We start from the raw sequence: 21436 nt of genomic DNA on the forward strand, positions 1-21436 counted from the left end.
CTAAAACCTACTCAAAATGCACCGTCACTGAAGCCACGCCCATTCAAACTGCCCCCACTCTTACCCTCACCCCCCAGACCCGACTAGAGACAAGACAATTCTTTCAGAATTCAGCAAGTCACAAGGTTTGTTGAACAGGCAACATGAAGTAAATTTTTATTTATTTAGTTGGGGGTTTTTTTTGGATATGTTATTACAACAGACTTCACATCTTCATCACATTTGAACATCAACAACATCTGAAAAACAAACGGCAGAGGGGTAGAAACCATTTGGCTTGTGAAATTCCCATCCCAAATCATATCCTCTGCAGAGGATTCATTCAGTGGCATAAGATCTCACCGAGAGGAAGTTCGATCATCGAAGAGTCTATACCAGGGATGTCAGGGGGCCAAAAAACCAGATTTGCGCCGAGTTCCAGTTAAATGTATATTAAAATATAAAATGTACTATTGAAAATACTGCACATAGCCTCTGGAACCAAGAGTTTCTAAACCAATAATACAGAAATATTTTCTGAAGGATCTGTCAGTAATTTCAAGTGAAAACATTTTTTAACAGGCACACAGACAAAAAGAAACTTCTTTAAAAGAAAAATCACATCTTGTGTGTTTCTGAGACGTTTCATGGTGCCTTCTTAAACTATATTATTTTGTTACAGCCAAACTTTGTCCACACAGAAGACACACAGGTTTGCCATTTACCTCCCCGAACTTGTCCTCTGACTCACACCTGGCTTTAAACGCCCTGTTCTCAGCGTCCACCTTCTGTTTAGCCATTTTTGAGGAGGGGGTTAGCTGAAAGTTAATCTCTGCTCTGACTGCTGATGAATAATGAAGCTGAGGCCAACTTGCTCCAGTGACTTTGTGGGCTTCTGTTGCGTTGTGGGGAATGTAGTGTGTTGGGTAAAAGACCAGCAGGTGCCTGTGGCCTGCGGGCAAGTTAGAATAGTAATTAAATAACATTCAGGGGGCCATAGATAATTGGTTCGTGGGCCAGATCAAGGGCCTTGACTTTGACTTATATGGTCTGACCTATGCTCAGAACTTAAGAATGTTTCTGGCAGGCTCTTTTCATCTAAATCCTTCCTCCTACAGACAATGTAGAATGACCATGACATGTTTTGACTTTCTATTGAATGGTTTCTGCTATTTGAAACAAACAGTTTTACATTTTATTACCCAGACCCCGAGTGTCCGAAGAAGTGGACATTCAGAGCGACACACATATGAGAATATGCAGAACCAGAATTTTAAGTGATGTGAGTCCAATATGCTAGCTCAACAGTGAATAAACTGTTAAAGCATATTTATATTGTACAGTATATTAAAGATACAAATGATTTAATACATATTTGAGCAAGTATCAGGCGGCACGGTGGCGCAGTGGGTAGCGCAGTTGCCGCACAGCAAGGCGGTTCTGGGTTCAAATCCCGGAGTTTGAATGTTCTCCCTGTGTCTGTGTGGGTTCTCTCTGGGTTCTCCTGCTTCCTCCCACCTCCAAAAACATGCACTTCAGGTAAATTGGCCAGTCCCAAATTGACCATAGGAATGAGTGTGTGTGCGTGTTTGTGTGTCTTTGTGTGGCTCTGTGGTGCACTGGCGTCGCGCCCGGAGTTTCCCAACCTCACGCCCAATGACAAGCTGGGATAGGCTCCAGCTCCCTGTGACCTGCGCAAGCGGATGAAGCAGGTTGAGAAAAGGAATGAATGAATGAGCAAGTATCTCAATTGTTCTACTAGTTTGATAACAACATTGATGAAGTCTTAATGTATTAACTATTTGATATCTTAGCAATTTACCCTTTTCACATCATTTATGATTTGGCCAAAATAAGCCTGTAAATTTAATATGAGACGGCAAAGCAAAATATGACCACACAATGTGTATAAATTCATACATAATTTAACCTAACCTGGATTTGGTAGAAGAGCCCAAAGAAAAAAAAGCTGTTGACAAAGACTAGAACTTGAAATAACATCATAATAAACAAGTGGATGGATCCATCCATCTATCCAATTTCTTGGAGATGAGACAACAGTATTTGTCACCAGCAAATTGTGGAGCCACATAAAGGACAAACAACCACTCATGAACACACTCATACCAACAGACAATTTAATTTGTTCATATCACCTAATTACATGTTTTTGGACTCAGGAGGAAGCTGGAGAATCCACCCAGACACCACATAAACTCCCTGCAAAAAGTACTCAGTCCTGGAACCTTTCTGCTGATGTGACAGTGCTACCCACTGCACCACCATACCACCTGAATGCACGCATATTCCATATGAAGTGAACCAATGATTATATGAATCAATGTGGCACAGTGGGGCAGTGTGTCCTGTCTGTGCAGAGTTTGTATGGTCTTCCCATGTCTGCGTGCATTCTCTACAGGTTCTCCAGCTTGGTCACACTTCCAAATACATGCACTTTAGGTGAACTGGTCAGTCTAAGTTGTCCAGAGGTGTGAGTGTAAGCATGAGTAGTTGTTTGTCCTTCATGTGGCCCCACAATGAGCTGGCATTTTATCTGGGGTGTACCCTGCTTCTTGCCAATAAGCAACCGAGATAGGCTCCAACAGTCCCAAGGTGAATAAGCAGCAGTTGAGTATTGCCATTGTCTCATCTAAAAGAAAATTGATGAATGGGCGGATGGAATTTATGAATCTGTGAATGTCCAAATAGATAAAGATAGTAACTTGTGTAATCTATAAGGAGTGGCATGAATGTTGGTCACCACGAGACAGAAGAGGCATGCTGTGGAATATCAGGAAAATCATAGTAAATTGATGTATTCTCAACTAAAGGGAGCAACATGAACTGACGCAAAGGGATCGCTATAACTAGGGCTATATGTGCAGTTACAAAGATATCTTTTGTTAATGATCCAGGGGAAAGTCATAATTACCAACTCAAGCCAAAGGAAATTCCTAAACACAATCACACATTCAGCCAACCATCTTCCACCGCTTATCTGTAGTCAGGTCAGGGAGGCAGAAGCTTCAACAGGGAGCCCCAAACTTCCCTTTGCCCGGCCACATCCACCAGCTCTGACTGGGGGATCCCAAGGCGTTCCCAGGCCATTGTTGAGATACAACCCCTCCATCTGGTCCTGGGTCTGCACCGAGGTCTCCTCCCAGCTGGACATGCTAGAAACAAATCCCTAGGGAGGAGCCCCAGAGGCATCCGCATCAGATGCCCAAACCACGTCAACTGACTTCACGCGAAGGAGCAGCGGCTCTACTCTAAGCCCTTCGCGAATAGCAGTGTTTCTCACCTTATCTCTAAGGGAGATACCAGCTACCCGCCTGAGAAAGCCCATTTCAGCCCCTTGTGTCTGCGATCTCGTTCTTTCGGTCATGACCCATCGCTCATGACCATAGGTGAGGGTAGGAACGAAGATCGAACGGTAGATGGAGAGCTTTGCCTCTCGGCTTAGCTCCCTCTTTGTGACAACAGTGCGGTAAAGCGACTGCAATACCGCTCCTGCTGCCCCAATTCTCATCCAATCTCATGCTCCATTGTTCCCTCACTTGTGAACAGGACCCCAAGATACTTAAACTCCTTCACTTGTGGAAGGACTTCATTCCCCACACGGAGAAGGCAGTCCACCGGTTTCCTGCTGAGGACCATGGCCTCAGATTTGGAGGTGCTAATCCTCATCCCCGGCACTTCACAGTCGACTGCAAACCGGACCAGTGACTGCTGCAGGTCACAGGCCGATGACGCAAACAGGACCACATCATCTGCAAAAAGCAGCTATGCGATCCTCAGGCCACCAAACTGTAACTCCTCACCGCAACTATGCCTCGATATCCTGTCCATGAAAATCACAAAGAGATTTGGTGATAAAGCACAGCCCTGGCGAAGGCCAACAGCTACTCGGAATAAGTCAGACCTACTGCCGAGGACCTCTCGCAGCTCTCACTTTGGGCGTACAGGGATTGGACGGCCTTGAGGATAGGCGCCCTCACCCCATACTCCTGCAGTACCTCCCACAGTATATCCTTTGGGACCCGATCGTACGCCTTCTCCAAGTCCACAAGACACATGTAGACTAGATGGGCTTACTCCCAAGCCCCCTTTAGGATCCCTGCCAGAGTAAAAAGCTGGTCTGTTGTTCCACGACCAGAGCCGTCAGCATTTCCGGGCGAATCTCATCAACACCTGGGGCTTTGTCACCTTGAAGTTGTTTAACTACCTTCGTGACTTCGCCCCGAGAAATTGACTTGAATGCCCCATCATCCTCCAGCTCTGCCTCTGCAACAGAGGATGGGTCAGTTGGGGTAGTTGGATTCAGCAGTTCCTCAAAGTGCTCCTTCTACCAACCGACAATGTCCTCAGTTGAGGTCAACAGTGTCCCATTCTTGCTGTATAATGCTTGGATGGTCTCCCGTTTCCTTCTCCTGAGGTGTTGGACAGTCCTCCAGAACAACTTTGGTGCCGTCCAATAGTCCTTATCCATGGCCTCTCTGATCTCCTCCCACACCCTCTGTTTTGCCTCCATCACAGCCGAGGCTGCAGTCCTTTTGGCCTGTTGGTACCCTGCAACTGCTTCAGGAGTCCCCAGGGACAACATGCCCCTGAAGGCCTCCTTCTTCAGTTGGACGGCTTCCCTGACCACTGGGGTCCACCACGTTGTTTGAGGGTTACCACCCCTTGAGGCACTCAAGACCTTGAGACCACAGCTCTCAGCTGCAGCTTCAGCAATGGAAGCTTTGAACATCGACCATTCAGGTTCAATGCCCCCAGCCTCCACAGGGATGCATGAGAAGCTCCTTCAGAGGTGTCAATTGAAAGCCTCGCAAACAGAGTCCTCTTCCAGACATTCCCAGTTCACCCGTACCACTCGTTTGGGCTTACCAGGTCTATCCAAAAGTTTCCTCCGCTAACGGACCCAACTAACCACCAGGTGGTGATCAGTTGACAGTTCTGCCCCTCTCTTCACCCGAGTGTCCAAAACACACGGTCAAAGGTCAAATGATACGAGCACAAGATCAATCATTGACCTCCGACCAAGGGCGCTCTGGTACACTTATGAGCATCCTTGTGTTCTAACATGGTGTTAGTTATGAACAATCTGTGACTAGCACAGAAGTTCAACAACATAACACCACTCGGATTTAAATCAGGGAGGCCATTCCTCCCAATCACGCCCCTCCAAGTGTCTCCATCATTGCCGATGTGTGCATTGAAGTCCCCCAGGAGAACAATGGACACAATCACACAATGACAGAAAATATTGCAGGCTGTTTGGGCTGGGGCTCTGGATCAATGCCTGTTTGGCTTTAGCCAGTGATGCATCTGTGAAGTGTGTGCCATTGTTTAAATGGCTCAATTTAAAGAACATAATGTGGAATCAGCTCTTTTGGTAGTACTTTTATCAAGTGTTATGTTTTACATGGGATGGCCTCTACCCATTTTGTACCTTTGTCTACCATTACCATGATATATCTACATTGTCTGGTCCCACATCTGTGTAGTGTTATGACAATATCTTGCCAGGGGGGCATTTGGCATTGAATAGGAACCTACCAGTCTCTTGTAGGGGAAGGTGCGGCTGTAGCTGTTGCAGGTTACACAGTCAAAGTTACACAGGGATTTGAACACAAAAATTTGAATAGTTTGGATAGCTAAGCAAATACTTTTGTCAATATAGTGTACATCGATCCATCCAAGCATACATACACACATATGTATTTGTCATATTATAAACCACAACATTTCACATACATTAATACCTACATGTTGCTGTGGTTTGTTTAATTAAGTTTATCTATAAATAGAATCACCATTTGCATGAATTACTATTCGAATAGTGATTTATTTGTTTTTTATTTCATTTTAATTTTTTTATTTAAAAAATCACTTGAATCACTATTTGATTCAAGTAGTCAATTTAAGTAATCAATTTACCTATTTTTTTAAATTTATTTTTTATGGTCTTCCACATCTCAGACTATACTAATCAAGAGTGAACCCTGCAAGATCAACGCGCAACACACAAAAAGCCTATGAACTACCAATGCTCCAGGCTGCTTCCCACACGTTTGACAAATAAAAATAGACGATTGATTATGATCATTATAGATATTGGCCATGGTTCAATTTTTTTTGCAAATACAGAGTAGTTATTATGATAATAATATTGTATTTTTAGTTTAGTTTGTATTTCTGTGCACGCATTGAATAAATTACATTCCAACAACACCGTTCCATTTGTGACACCGTTTTGCTTGTGTGTGACGTCATTGTCCTCTCCTTCTCCTGCAGTCCGTTGTCCTCGTCCCGTCTACCGGGGCAGGCGCGCTCTAAACAGTCGAGTCGTCGCCTTAGATAGCAACAGAGGGCGGAATAACAAGTCCGTAGTTGAGGAACAAACGAGTGGACTTCCAAATCTGGAAACCAGAGCGAGGACCCAGTCTTAAAGAGGTGAGAAACCCATCTTCTTCTGGATAACTTGATATATCCGTGTCGTGGTTGTTTTGTTGAGGCAGGCTAACGTTATCGTCGGCTGGTAACATTAGCCGGGAGTGGTTTTTACAGGCTGCGTCGTTACGGCTGTTTGCCTTTTTCTTGGAAGCTCATGCGAAACTGTCTCATGGCTTCTTTGGTTTCCGTGTTATTGCATACAAGTCAGTATGATGGAGCTAGCTGGAGCTACATTGCAGATATGCTTCCGTAACGTAGGCTCTACCAGACGGTTCATGTTGTCCACTCACTGGTAGAACCCTTTAGACGAAAACTTTTCTCTGTTATAACCTTTTCTAACTAATATTTAATTGATTTATATACAAAAAGGTTAAGACCCATCCCCGTATTAACATTTTATAAAGCCATTAGTGAGTAGCTGCATGATTAATTTGTCAATCTCCATGGTTGTGCTGTTACTATCTCTGTTCGTTCTGTGTGCACACAATAAAATTGTGTGACATTAAAGGAATGCAGTTTGGTTCCGGTGTGCAACAGGAATGTCGAGTCTTCCCTTAATAAAAGATGGATAAAACCATCAGAGTAAGCAGTTTTATGTTATGTGTTGCTCTACATGCTTTCTTGACTGATTTACTAACTCTAAGAAATGTCTGATTGAAGAAGGGAAATATTAAGTGACTTCATTACACTTGTCCACTAAATCCAGTAATATACCTATCATATATGTATATATAAATATAGAACATCATCTAATCAGACATGTCACAGTATTTGTATTTAGTGGTATTCTGTAATGCTCATGTTTCTCAACCCCGACACTACTGCAAAAAATTATGTTCTTGATTTTATTGGACTCCATGAATCAGTCAGCTGATATCTTTGTTCAGGAGTTACTCATAAAGTCTATTTATTGGATGTAATGGGATCTAAATATCCTTTTGTCGTTTCAGAGACAAATACCAGCGTTCATCACACCCACAGCACACGTGTAGTGGAGGAACTTGCAGAGCCTGTCTGAGCTTGTTACCAGCTGCTGGGTTTAGTTGAAATATACTTGCAGTGTGCTATGGCTCTGTTTACTCTTCATAGGACGCCAACCAACCCCACTGCTGCAGTGAGTTCAGTTACACTCATGTTTTGTTATACATAAACAAGTTGAAGAAGTGGTGTCATATCATTCAGTATGAAAATGTTCACCTTTTGCATTTAAATGATAAAGTTCTCCTGCTTCCTGACCTTCCAGGTTTTTCATGTACTGTAAAGCACTTGTTCCTCATTGACGATATCGTCACTAACATACCACAGTTAAAGGGTCAGCAAAGTGGTTTAGCTTCCATTCTCATCCATTTCTGTGATGTTAGGTGGTGATTGTATAACATTCTGTTCTGACATGCTCTATAACACTATGGTTGTTTAATGTATAAATGCAAACAGAAGTCCAAGAAGTTTTGATGCTGTGTAAATGATTGAAAGTCTCTTTTAGCCTAATTGTACAAAGTTGCTCCAGTGGGATTCTGCCATTCCACCTTCTGTCTTCTTACTAGAACTAGAATTCCAACTCAAAGACTGGTGCTCTTAGTATTCTCTCTTCTAAAACTCTTCCACAATCATATGAGTCTGTCGTTATCATCTCCTTTCTTCTCCTTCAATCACTCTATAATGGAGATAATTTATCCTACCTCTACATCTGGCTTTGTTTGTTTTCATTGCCAACTAAACCATAAATGATCTGATTGTAGGGACATCACTCATTTTTTGCACATTTTAAATCTAATCACTCCAGTATCTTAACTTGTGTTCTCTTTTTTTTCTGCCAACCGTCATTGTTCCTGTCTTGGGTCCTTCCCACTTCTCCTCATTACGTTCTTTCTTTTTTTCACTCTGTCTGGACTTGTCAGTTGCACAACAGGTAATGTTGCTGTCTCAAGTTTCTTTGTCACCCCTTGCCACTACTCCAACCTTCCCTGTTCGCTTGTCTCTTTATCCCATCACTCTCTTGCATTGTATCTTAAATTTCTTGTCCTTTGATAATTTCCCTGCTAAAATTGACCTCTCTTCTTTTTCTACATTTCACTCTTCACGTCCGTCTTCTCACATTGGTCTTTCACTGCATCTTTGTCGCACCACCTTTGACTAGAAAAACATGTTGTCACATTACTTGTGTCCATGCAGAAAAACACTGCACACTGCCTCGAATGCTCCCAACAAGGCTGTTATAGTCAGCATCAAATATGCATTTTGGGAGTATTAGAAGTGGTGTGCAGTTTTTTTTTCATTTAATTACTATACTGTAATACAACGTTATCTGTTTAACTTGTGTTAATGTTGCTTACATTTCTTTCGAATATGTGTATTCAAAGCTTTCAAAACAGCCTACACAACACACACGTTATAATTTGCTGGATTATAAGAATGCTGGTAAACAAAGACTGAAACATACACAAAACACAATAAATGATTAATAATTTTATGATTGATTCTGCTTGATTATTTTTTAAGGATGACAGTCTCAAAAGGAGAGCAACACTTCAGAAAAGGTAGGTACTCACTTGTGTGTCTTTTATACTTTCATTTTATGAATCATTTTATGAATCATTCCTGGTTTGTAGATTACAACAGTATGATACTAAGCAATCTGCCCAATTCAGGGAGAGTTTTGCCCTTGTTAAGGGGGCTGTCCATCTGTTGGAAGAGGGTCGCAGGACAGACTTCAATGTGGAAACTTCTCAGCCTCCAATTTCTCCTGTAAAAGAAGATTGCAAAGTGCCTGACACGCGCCACAAGCAGCTCCACGCCATGGTCGAACAGCTCAGACCAGAAGACACCATCAAGCTGGTGAGGGCTGTTTTTTGCTTTTATGTTGGATGTAGCATTTGGTCAAAAGTCTGGATCAGAACTGATGCCAACACTGACCTTCTTTACTGGATTCATGTCCTTCAAAGAAACCAATTGATTTTTTTTTGTCATAGCCATCCTGTATTACAGTGTTTAGTTATCAGTTTTCTGCGGTCAGACAAAGTAAACTCTCTGGTTTCTTGTTACTGAATATAAATAACTCCAGTACTTCCATTCAGTGAAATTCAAGATTTAGAGAGGGATAAAAGAGAACTGGTATGAGATGGTTCTTTGGCGTTGATATAGAGAAAGGTGGGCGGTGCATCCCTAATAAAAGCCATAATTTGCCGCTTGCTATGGGTGGTTTATTGTGCTGAACATTTAGTGCTGGCTGGGTTTTTTAAAAGTGTGTTATGTTTAATAGAGAATTAATGTTCCAGATGTGATTTCTTTTTGAAGGTCAAAAAAAAAATCTCACATTCTGTCTGATGATATTTTTATTGGGTTTAATTTGTATCAACAGACTTGAGAGGACCTCAGCAACATATTACATGTATGTTTCTTTAATTCTGAGTGACGTCATGCTATGCTATGCTCTCTCCTGTCAGGCAGTACAGTTGGAATCTGTCAACGCACTCCGAGTCAGATACCTGATTGTTATCGCCACCCTCAGCAACAAAGAAGAAAGCATCCTGCTGGGCATGGATTTTCCTAACTCAGACAGGTGTGTGTGACAAAGATTCTGGTGTGCTGTGTCACAGATAGAGCTAAAAATATATGATTTATAATAAGTTACTGGTCTCTGGTTTTCCTTTAGCGAATTAAATTACTTTCCTTGTTGCCTCCTTGCAGTGATCAGTGTACAATCGGCCTGGTTATGCCAGTGTGGAGTGACACACAAGTGTATTTGGACGGAGATGGGTAAGACATTTTTAAAATCACTGATGGTTGAATTGTGAGTGCAGCTAAGGTTGTGAGGCACAGACTGGGCAGCCTGAAGTCTGGGATTCTGGCTGGAGAAAAAATGAATGAGTAATGTCTCTAATTATGGAGCTGAATCATTCTCCACACATTACAACTGTGCTTATCACTCAATCACACCGTTATGTAAGCATGCAGCTCATGTGTTTTTATAGTTGGCCTCTTTCTGTGTCAGTAAGAAAAGTTAGTTAGACTTTAGCTGCTAAAAGCTGTGAAATAAAGAAAATATCCCCCCGTCTCTTACTGGGTTGCACCCATAACTTCAACTGTTAACCCTCTTATAACATATCTTACACATAACAAGGGCTGAAACGTAACTCAACACATGTAAAGCAAATTAAAAGTGAGCTGGGGGGGGGGTGCATTGGTGTGTTGGACAGAGAAAGTACCGGGGGGTAGTGCATTGGTGTGTTGGACAGAGAAAGTACCTTAAGTGGATAGCAGAATGGATGAAGAGTTGTTTGAAACAAGGGAGAATGTCCTACCAGAGCTCTGTATCAACCTTAACAACATTACTATTTATATAATAGTTATTGATTTGTTTTTTTACTTACCGGTATATTAAATATTTTTTCCATTTCTTAACTTTTTATCCCTTCATTTGTCTCCATTTTCCTATCATTTATGTATGTTTATGATTATTGTATAATTTTGTTATGACTGTAAATGAAAAATGAGGAATGACACAATGATTATAAATGGAACAATGTCTTCACAGCTCAATGTAAATATTTGAAACAGAACCAAAAATTATTTGTTCTCAATGTGACGACTCCTTAACCATCTGCAAAGAGGGAGATGTGGAGAAGCTGAGACGAACACAGTATTTTAACTCTGCTTCACGTCAAGCATCATGACAAACACTTGTAATAGCTACCGTATCAGCCCATGTTCACCCTCATGAGGTTAGATCACACTTACAGTTGTTCACTCTCTTAACTCTGATTTTCCTCCAGTCTCCTCACCCAAACCATTGCTAATTTACAGTGAATGACTATCTTATACCTCCCTGTGTGATCATTTGTCTGATGATGTTAACTTTCTTAGTATTTGCTTTCTTCTCTTGATCTTCCTGATTTAATCATTGTAGGTTATTTTCTTGTGTTTTTTCCCACAGTGGATTTAGTGTAACCTCAGCTGAGGACACCAGAATCTTTAAGCCTGTATCCATGCAGACCATGTGGTGAGTGACAGCGGATTAACATGTTGATGTTAAAGCGTCAATGCTTTTACTCTGGTGCCCATGCTCCTTTCATAACTTTGTGACTGTGTTGCCCCCTTCTGACATATTTCTTGACAATTCTTAATTCATGTGTCTCGCTTTCCTTGTCCATGTAAGGTCAGTGCTGCAGGTATTGCATGGCTGCTGTGAGCGAGCAGTAAAGGCAGCAGTGATTCCAGGCAATGGCCTGGAGTGGGCTGAGCACTACAAGAACCACATAGAGTCAGACCGCTTCTGCCTCAATGAGTGGGAGTCCATGTCCGACCTGGAGTCGGTTCGCAGGGATAGTGATGGACAGAGGTACAAAAAAGAAACATAGCTCAAAACTGTAGTTACCTTAGTCATATGGTACTCAAGTAAATAAATTGAAAGTTTTAATTTGTTCATATTAGAAGTGCAAACATGTCAGCTTGTACCCAAGTTTCACATGTACTGTACTGGAAGCTCGGCAGACAGACTCTCCAATGAGGCGCAGATCAAAGAACACCTGAGAGACATAATGAGCACTGAAGACCTGGACAACCTTACTTCTAAGATGGTAAGACATGTGAGTCAATGTAGAGAGGAAGTCATCTTAAATGTAGTCAGAAGTGTTAAAACACTGATGAGAAAGATTAAAAAGCAAAAGAATTTATGTGTCTATAATCAGATTTGTCTGTTACTATAGGTGCACACTGCTTTGCAGACCCGGATGAGCTTTGACCTCAGACCCTATAAGGAGTACATTGACAACGAGATCATCGTCACCATGGCTCAGATTGACAAGCCCTCCAAAATATTTGACTACCTCTACCTGGTAACAGCTTAGCTTTAAAGACAGCTCTAAACTTTCTTTGAAAAATTCTGTTCAAAAGCCCTTTTGTGCTTTAGTCAATATACTGACGGAAGTGTGTTTCCACCCAGATGTTGTCATATGACTTTAACTTCCCCTTTGTGGGGCTCTGCGCTGGCAGCGATAGGGAAGATAACTCTGTGGGCTCTTTCCTTTTTGTCTTCTCTGGCCTCAGCTTAACCTTTTTCTTGTTATCTGCTGTCAGGGCTCTGAGTGGAATGCTGCTAACTTTGAGGAGTTGCAAAAAAACAAGTAAGTGTTTTGACCTGCAACATGTACGTCAGCTCTGTTTATTGTCCTCCTGCTCTGTTGTCTCATGACATGGGTAATGCTCATTTGAGCATTGTGTTTTACTGAGTAACACCATGGCTCTAAGTTGGAGTCTGTATGCTCAAAGAAGGGTATGTAGACAGGCAGAGCGCAGGTGGGGCAAAACCAAACTCCAGGTTCATTATGAAGACAGTCTTGACATCTTCAACCAGGAATGGAAAAATGCAACACAATCATTTTTCTCAGAAGTTATCAATAGAAACAGTAATAATGCTCGCACACTGTTTTCGGTTGTAGACAGACTGACAAACCCCACAGCATCAGTCTCTTCTGAGCTGTTGTCCAACAAATCATGCAATGACTTGGCAGCATTTTTCACGGATAAAATATTACAGATAAGACAAAAAGTAAGCGTTTCTCCTTCAGGAAAAATCACAATGTAACTTGTACCATACAACTTTGAAAGAAACTGTTTTAAAGTTAAAATCCACAACAGGCTGCCTTGTTATGGTGCCTTCAAAATTTTTCTAAAATGTTTTTAACTGCATTGCTCCTAACTTATTACTCATAGTGAATAATTCTTTACAATCAGGGCAGTTTCCCCAGGCCTTAAAAACTGCAGTAATAAAACCACTTATAAAATATGCCCAACCTGGATACTTCAACAATAAGTAACTACAGGCCTATATAAAATCTTCCTATTTTGGGAAAAATAATGTCTCTTTCAACAGATTCACAATTTTATGATGCAAAACAATCTCTGTAATGCATTTCAGTCTGGATTTTGACCACACCACAGCACTGAGACTGCACATATTAAAGTCTTAAGTGATATACAGTACATACTGTATCAATAATGACGCCTTCGAAACCACCGTCCTGGTATTGTTGGATCTCAGTGTTGCATTTGACATGATTGATCATCCTGCATGACAGACTAGAACAGTGGGTGGGACTCACTGGCACCTAGTTAAATTGATTCAAATCTTACTTGCAAGATAGGGACTACTTTGTCTCAGATTGTAGTCATGAGTCCGTGCGAACGAAGATCAGATGTGGGGTCCACAAGGGTCCATTCTAGGACCACTTCTATTTAATATCTACTTGCTGCCCCTTGCTCAGATCATGGAATACCACAACATCTCCTATCATACTTATGCAGATGACACACAACTTTACATTTCAGTGTCAGCACAAGACTATAGTCCCTTTCATTAAGCAATTGTATTCATCAAATCAATAAATGGATGTACCAAAATTTCCTCAAGCTCAATCCAGACACGACAGAAGTGATTGTTTTTGGCCCCAAAAATGAAAAATCAAAGATCAGTGCTCACCTTGACTCCATGTTATTAAAAGCTACAAATCAAGCCAAAAATCTTGGTGTAATTATAGACGCAGACCTGAATTTTACCAGCCATTTAAAAGCTATTAATAAATCTGCCTATTACCACATGAAAAACATAGCTTGAATAGAGGGTTTTAAGGGAATCAAGGGAAAACCTTGTTCATGTTTTCATTTTCAGTAGGATAGATGACTGTAACAGTGTCCTTACCGGTCTACGTAAAAAAATCAGTCAGGCAGCTGATCCAAAATGCTGCAGCCAGAGGCCTTACAAACAGCAATAAACTGGACCACATCACACCAGTCCTTAAATCACTACACTTGGTTCCTGTGAGTCAAAGGATAGATTTTAAAATTTTACTGCTGGTCTACAAATCTTTAAATGGTCTGGGACCAAAATATATGCAAGATTTATTAGTTCCCTAATCATTAGCTTCACTTTGAATATTTTATTCTCCTGTTTAATTGCCTTTTTCCTTTTACACACTTTTTTAATTGATATTTTATTGTCTTATTTTAATCCCCTTTTGTCTTCTAAATGTTCTTGTATTTCATTGTCTTTGTAAAGCAATTTGAATTGCCTGTGTATAAATTGTGCTATACAAATAGACTTGCCTTGCCTTTTCAGTGTGGGCTACATTCTAAATGTGACTAGGGAGATTGACAACTTTTTCCCAGAGGCCTTCACTTATATGAACATCAGAGTCTATGATGTGGAGACCAGTGACCTCCTCTCTCACTGGACAGACACGTATAACTTCATCAACACCGCAAGGTACTACTGAAGCCTTAAACACCAGAAAACACATACAATGCAAAGTAATGTTTCATTTCTTATGTTTGTTCAATTATAAGACATATAAGATATAAGACACGGTCATATTAACATGGATATGATTCATTTATTTGCAAGTGCTCCAGTTGGCCCTGTTCGACAAGGGAAATTGTCGACCCACTAACTCCCCCTAAAAAACAATGAATGCAGATAGTAGATGGGAACATTGGTAACGGTCCCACATCCATCCTCTGGATGTGATGCTGGACCCAAAAGATGCTTAGCTTAGCATGAAAAGAGAAAGCGGCGGGAAGTAGAGTCCTTTATAGACCACAAAATGCTGGAGTATTTTTATCTTTTTGCAGTTGGCAGGAAATTAGAAAATAATCCCAAATGAATGCAACTATTAAACAGCTTGAAGGGTGTTCAAGTATATCTGGCAGTTTATGCATTCTAACGTCACCAACCTTGACAACAGTGACTAATGAATGCTAATGTAGTGAGTTTCTCTTGATACCTCTGCAGAAAGAGTGGACAGGCGGTGTTGGTGCACTGTAAGATGGGTATTTCTCGCTCTGGGTCTACGGTGGTCGCCTATGTCATGAAGCAGCAGCACTGGCCGCTGGACGTGGCTTTGGCCTTTGTCAAGGAACGGCGATCTATCGTCAAGCCCAACGAAGGTTTCATGAAGCAGCTTCAGACATACAATGGCATCCTCAAAGCAAGGTCAGACATGCTGTTAGGCCTGATGCTGGATTTATTCCAGAAGGTCCAATAACACAAAAGAATTGTTTGCTTTTTATAGAGATTTCTAGGAGCTTGTTTGAAGGTTATGTGGTGCATCATTACAGCGAGCAGCGTCACAGTGCACTCTGGAGGCGAAAGTCTAGAGACCAAAGACAGAAGTCAGTACACAAGAAGGAAAGAGGGGAGGAAGAGGAACCCAAAGCGGATGGAGAGGAAGAGGAGGAGGAGGAAGAGGAACTTGATGAAGATGAGGAGAGTTCAGATGAAAAAGATGATACAGAGGAAGAGTCAGAGGTAATTAGTGACTTTAGTGAACCAAATCAGTACTTAAAGCGCTGTAGTTCGCTAATTATCTTCCCAAACACAACCAGGTGTTTGAAGAGCCCGACTCCCGGTTTGATACTAACGATGCATCTCAGCAGATGGAACCACCACGAGCCAGTCCTGTTATCACAATAAATGAATCAAGAAATGAAGTGGAAAATGTGAGCAGACATGACCTCACTCAGACATACTGCATTGGAAGTATGTTTATCCATCATGCCTTTTCAGTACCTTTCTATTTTCTCATTATGTTTTTCAGCTCAAGGTAGCTCCGAGTGTTAATCGTAGTGGCAGGATGAACCTTTTCTCCCTCATGCAATCCATTAGTGAACTGGAGGATTTGGATAAAGAACAGGTAACTGAAGCAGAGTTTTTCCTAATCTCATGCTGTTTGATACTTGACATTACGATCCAGTGAGAGGTGGTTAATTTTCATTGTTGCTGCCTGTTTAAAGATTTTAAACAAAACAGATGGATTTCCCTCATTTTTGTACCAAACGAATATTTGTTCCCAAATTGTATTTTCCGCACTACAAGGCGCACTGGACTATAAGGCGCACACAATAAAAAATAAATAAAATTTATTTGATAAACTGCAGCGGCTAAGGTTGCGCAATCGGTCCACTAGATAGAGCCGCGCTGCTCAGGCAGTCATGATTGCATTCATAACTCCTTTGAATGGCTCCTATTGTTATGTCAATTAGCCATTCTGAGCCTCATCAAGGAAGCCTTATCACTTGATCACATCTTAGAAAGAAGTCAACACACATATTAAAAAACCTGACATTAAAACTGGTTAAATTCATTACAAGTCCACTCAGCGGATTATTTCCTGATCTGAAGTTCGAAGCAGATATTTAAGCTCCGACGTTCGTCTTCGTTTATTAATTAAATATTGTTTCGATGGATCGGTAGTCCAGTAGGAGGTGGGGTGCAGCTATTTGCTGCTGTGTGTCCTAAACAATTTTTTAACTAGTTTTTAATGCCAGGCTGCTAATTTACTGGCAAATATGACCCTGTTTTACTCCTAGAACTGACTTTAACGTCGGTGTCTCACCGCCGTGAATTTCACAGCACGTCGCTGCAGACAGAATACACAAGCCTGAATGCGCCCCTCCGCCACCCGCCCAGAGCTATCAACTATATTTGTAAATCAATTGCAGTACAGTAGACACCTTTGTCTAGCAGTGACTGCTCTTGAAATTTCAGAAAAGGCTGGAAGATCAGCTTTGAAGGTCTTTCGTTCACCTTTATGCCAGTTCCTCCGTGTGTTTCCACAGACTAATAGAATGGACCGTCACTAGATTCCAGTGACGGAGTGCGGCATGACTGTCGGCCAGACTGCCGGCTTTCATCATGTCTTTAACCAATGTTAATATGAATATTAATCCATATACAAGGCGCACAGGATTATAAGGCGCACTACGGGTTTATGAGAAAATTTTAGACTTTTAGGTGCGCCTTACAGTGCGGAAAATACGGTACATGAGAATATATTGCTCTGCTAAAAATACGGTAAGTATTGATTTTAAAAGTTCACTGTCAAAATATTATTCCTCAACCAGCCTTTATTGTAAACAATAATTCTAATACTGTAATCTTAGCATACATTAGAACTTTCTGGGACGATTATCATTTCTTTAGCATCTCATATAGTCGCAACTCTGGGCAGCCATCCCACAGGATGACCTGAGGTTGTTCAAGTCCAAAGAGAGATTGATTACTGCTGTAGACAATGCTACTTGCTAAAAAAATTTTGAATTATCTGGGAAAAAAATCTTGATCATCCTTTTTTTTATATCGACCTTTACCAAAATACAACTTTTTCTTTCCTGGTCTATTCCTTATTCGTCCATTTTTGGGGGGATATCTATCCAGTAGTTTTTTCCACAATCCTCCTTTAAAAAAACATTAAAAGAGTGACAAGTGAAAATATGACCTCCTGAGTACCAGAAATAAAAGTATGTTTTTAAAGCCTTTGAATATTTCAGTTCAAAAATTTAAATCTTCAATTTATTCTTTTTGAAGTTGTCTGGCAGTCTGAGGCAGTCTCCATGTCAGCGGAGACGTAGCCAAGGCAGACGGGGTCTGGTTCACCAGAAAGCTTGTATGGATGTTTCACCTGATCCAAACGCCAGAAAAGAAGCCATGAAAGCAGAAACAAAGCTGATCAACACAGAAGAGCAGTAAGAGACGAATAAACAAGGAAATAAATGGGGGGGGGGGGTGTCCAGAAGAAGACAGCTGGAAGAAAGTTGGTTCCAGTTTTCATACACTTCTGTGCTCTTTTATTTCATATTCTCTATATTACCTAAGTTTTAGATTTTTTAGCAGATCTTTAATTGCATTTGTTGTTAACAGAGTGCTCTGTTGAGAAACAGGTCTTTTCAGCATTGACAAACCAGTGAGTCAGAATTTCTGATGGCTGAAGGGATTATGGGTGTAGATTGTTCAGTGTTTTTAGTGATGTACCATTGACCTCACCACAAACTGATGTACTGCCTCTCCTTACATTCTCCCTCATTCCCACGTCCCTTCTCTAGCCATCAAATCACTGGTGTGGATATTATCTATGCAATCAAGTTTCTCTTTTCGCTCCCACTGGTGATGAGGCCGTATGCTGCCAATGCAACAGAATATTTATTTTACATTACCCTCAGGTCAGGGATTTCACTGTATCCCAACCTGTACCTTATGGGCCAAGTCAGGGCCAGTGTTTTGACACAAGCCTGTTTGCCAGACGATGTATTCATGTGCCAATGCAGTTCTTTTTTGTGTTAATGTTTTATTCCCTCTATTTAAACACCAGAGCTGTATGAGTGCCTCAACCAGAGAATGAAATATGACAATGACTTGGTGGCTGTATCCTGTACAATTGTTTCTCGTAATTCATATCACATGCATTATGTGTGTATGTATGTACAGTATATGTACATACATACGTATACACACACACACATACACACACAAAATGCTGAAGTGGGAATACTTCATGCTGGTGTCACTTTTTATCCTGTGAACCCAAGCTAAAGTGCAACCTATTTAACCTGCATGCTTGCTGTTGGAGAAAACATGCACTTTATATTCCCACAACACAGATGTTTCCACTGCCTGAGCCAATGTCACACTGTATTTCAATTAAATTAAACCTATTTCAAAATTTTTTTTACATCTGTCATGTTTTATTGTGCGTTCTATGGTTTGCACCTAATGTTTACAAAAACGCGTTCAGTGAAAGAATATAGTAATAACTCTGACCACCTGTGAATTCAAATGTCCAGATTAGAACTGCTTCCATTCAGAAACATTTAATCTATGAGACAAAACATAGCAACTTACTTTCATAACTCATTTTCCACTCTTGACAAGTTTATTCACTTTTGTGTTTGTTACTTGATATCATGTTTATTCGGTGATCACTCAGATACAGGGGACATTTCGCCAAATAAACTCGATAGATATAAGTGAATTTCAGGTCCCAATGTATTTTCTTCTGGGTTCACTGAGGGTGATTCCTCCTTCTTTCATTGCGGTCCTGAACGACTGAACCTGTGAAGAAAAATATGAAACAGGTGTTACCATAAGCTTGATGATTTTATTCATTACGTTAATTGTTATAAGGCATTACCAATCTGCTGTATCAACACTAGCTGACACAGCGTGTACTCACAGCATCAGAGCGGTACGTCCATGGAATTGCCCTGTACACCATCCTGGTAATGCCAGCCTGATGGCATCGATGTGCCAGTACCTCCCCCACAGCCTGACATGCCGCCACGCAGTGTGTGGAGCCCAGTTCCTTCTTCACTGCCCACTCCATTGTTGAGCAAGAAAGTACCGGGACAGGAGAACTTCCAGAGAATACTTGTGCTGTCACGTGTCTGTGTGTACGATTAAACACCAGCCTGAAAAAATCAAATTACAAAGTGGTGAAAAAGAAATAAAGAATATAAGGAAGTGAAAAAACAGATTTAATTAATAGCAAAGATGTTTCATCACAATTTATGCAGCTTATTTTTTTTCCCTCCACTTAGGCCTCCTTTCAGAATAAGATCCCACTTAGCAGAGGAAGTGCACTGAAAAAATTGACATTGCACATTAATTTAATGCAGACTACGGAAGGGCAGGATTGTGTCCATTACATGGTAATATTCTGAAAAGTGAATTAATGTAGTGCAGACTGCAGTACTAATACATCGCTTTGACAAAGAGCAAGCACCCAAGACTTTGTCATTAGACGTTCTAACGTGATGGACCAATGTCTGGAAAAATGATTTTCCAGGGATAGAACGAACCTGTGGTAGAACTCCCGATGAGGCCAGGTAGTCTTCCAGCCCCGTTGCTTCACAGCAAGAGCCATCTGCTCAAGGTTCCGTGGATTTCTGTTCACAAAGGTCGGGTTCACAACTTCATTTCCTTCTTCCCTTATCTCGGGTTGAGAGGCTGTCTGACTCAAAAACCGAGCTGGGTAACAGAAAACAAGTTTTGTTAAGCAAAGGTGCTTGGTTCCTGAATATTTACTCTGAAACCAAGATAAGAAGTATCCAAAGTTGTTTAAATCAATTCACTTGGCTTCAGGAAAGTTTCTTCAATGCAACAACTCCCACTGACACTCCATGGCACTCCCATCAGCCATCGTTGAGGGGCCAGACGGGTCTTGACAGTGGTCATTGGAATACGAATTGCACTGACCACACCTCACAATGTTAAGAAGCTGAGACAAGACCAACCACCACCAGAGCTGAAGAAGCCTCTTGAATGAGAGGTGGAACGTCCTCAAGGAACTATAAGTCCAGTGGATTGATTTAAACAACGTTGGATAACCATGACCTGGACGAATGAGAAAATACACAGAGAAGAAGAGGTCAAATTCAGGTGGTTAAGTGAGGATACGCGGTCAGTATCTTCCAATATTACAAATTAATTTACATATTAAATAACTGACATTAGATACACACACAATCACCGTTGGAAGTTTGCTTAAATCCACACAAATTATCAACAAATAATACTAAAATAATAACCAAACCCACCCATCGGTTCCAAAGCCACCACTGAACGGCACTGGTGACCTATCAACATCCGCACACGGTGACTAACTTCGCTCAAAGCCATTTCCTTGTCATCGATGTTCAACAAAAACTGAATTATCTCCAATCACGTCCTGGTAAACTGATATATCCAAGAAAAAAAAAAAAGAAGGTATTTTTTAAACACAGGATTTCAAAGGGACACAGTCCGAGTCGTATGGAACGCCATCTTTGACATTCACATGCATCCGGTTTACTTGATGCAACATGAAAGGCAGAACGGACAGAAACAAACACCCATTCTTCAGGAGGTCCTAGAACAAACGTTCCGTCCTCCCACTGAGGACCTGTAAATTTTATCAATAGCAAAAAATACATAAATAAATTCAGACATGTTGGTTTTGTGGTCACAGACACTAGAATTTCCCCATACTGTATTCACAGTCATATTTCTGTGGTAGTTCTGTTTTACACTTCTAGTATTCTTGCACATTCATCAGATGGCTACTGCAACTAGATGTTCTTCAGATAAATACATATTTGTCCTAAAAAACAGGATTCATCAGTTATTTAACTAACCACTAGTGTGAGTTTTTTAGTGCTGCGCTCCACTCCACTCCACTTGTGAATTTACCAGGTT

The 21436-nt window shown here is 41.1% G+C and overlaps 2 protein-coding genes across 4 annotated transcripts; one reads left to right on the plus strand and one right to left on the minus strand.

Annotated features, from left to right (window-relative positions):
* Positions 1-6281: 6281 nt before the first annotated feature.
* On the plus strand, positions 6282-18961 carry ssh3 (slingshot protein phosphatase 3). Of its 2 annotated transcripts, none has more exons than XM_068324881.1 (17): positions 6282-6435; positions 7386-7549; positions 8935-8972; positions 9084-9270; positions 9879-9994; positions 10123-10191; positions 11369-11434; positions 11591-11773; positions 11918-12020; positions 12141-12269; positions 12511-12557; positions 14549-14695; positions 15221-15421; positions 15547-15736; positions 15814-15927; positions 16026-16121; positions 17795-18961. In XM_068324881.1, exons 2-17 carry the CDS (start codon positions 7502-7504, stop codon positions 17954-17956), a joined length of 1896 nt encoding a protein of 631 aa, XP_068180982.1. In that variant the 5' UTR covers positions 6282-6435; positions 7386-7501; the 3' UTR covers positions 17957-18961. The 2 variants fall into 2 exon arrangements, with proteins under 2 accessions (XP_068180982.1, XP_068180983.1); XM_068324882.1 differs by having other exon boundaries at positions 11918-12011.
* Positions 18962-19114: 153 nt separating this feature from the next.
* mrpl18 (mitochondrial ribosomal protein L18) lies at positions 19115-21049 on the minus strand. 2 transcript variants are annotated; one of them, XM_068324884.1, is made up of 4 exons: positions 20800-21049; positions 20062-20230; positions 19437-19671; positions 19115-19315 (listed from the first exon to the last, which is right to left on the minus strand). In XM_068324884.1, the coding sequence occupies exons 1-4, from the start codon at positions 20879-20881 to the stop codon at positions 19238-19240; spliced, it is 564 nt and encodes a 187-aa protein (XP_068180985.1). In that variant the 5' UTR covers positions 20882-21049; the 3' UTR covers positions 19115-19237. The 2 variants fall into 2 exon arrangements, with proteins under 2 accessions (XP_068180985.1, XP_068180984.1); XM_068324883.1 differs by lacking the exon at positions 20800-21049 and adding an exon at positions 20335-20554.
* Positions 21050-21436: the final 387 nt, after the last annotated feature.

This window comes from Antennarius striatus, chromosome 10, assembly GCF_040054535.1.
Source record: "Antennarius striatus isolate MH-2024 chromosome 10, ASM4005453v1, whole genome shotgun sequence".
Classification (NCBI taxonomy): domain Eukaryota; kingdom Metazoa; phylum Chordata; class Actinopteri; order Lophiiformes; family Antennariidae; genus Antennarius; species Antennarius striatus.

Coding starts and splice junctions, on each gene's coding strand:
- mrpl18 (XM_068324883.1), bottom strand. CDS start 20,437: ATGACCACTGTCAAGACCCGTCTGGCCCCTCAACGATGGCTGATGGGA. Junction 19,672..20,061: donor CATCGGGAGTTCTACCACAG/GTTCGTTCTATC, acceptor TGATTTTTTCAG/GCTGGTGTTTAATCGTACAC. Junction 19,316..19,436: donor GGACGTACCGCTCTGATGCT/GTGAGTACACGC, acceptor TTTTCTTCACAG/GTTCAGTCGTTCAGGACCGC.
- ssh3 (XM_068324881.1), top strand. CDS start 7,502: ATGGCTCTGTTTACTCTTCATAGGACGCCAACCAACCCCACTGCTGCA. Junction 9,995..10,122: donor GATTTTCCTAACTCAGACAG/GTGTGTGTGACA, acceptor GCCTCCTTGCAG/TGATCAGTGTACAATCGGCC. Junction 11,435..11,590: donor GTATCCATGCAGACCATGTG/GTGAGTGACAGC, acceptor TGTCCATGTAAG/GTCAGTGCTGCAGGTATTGC.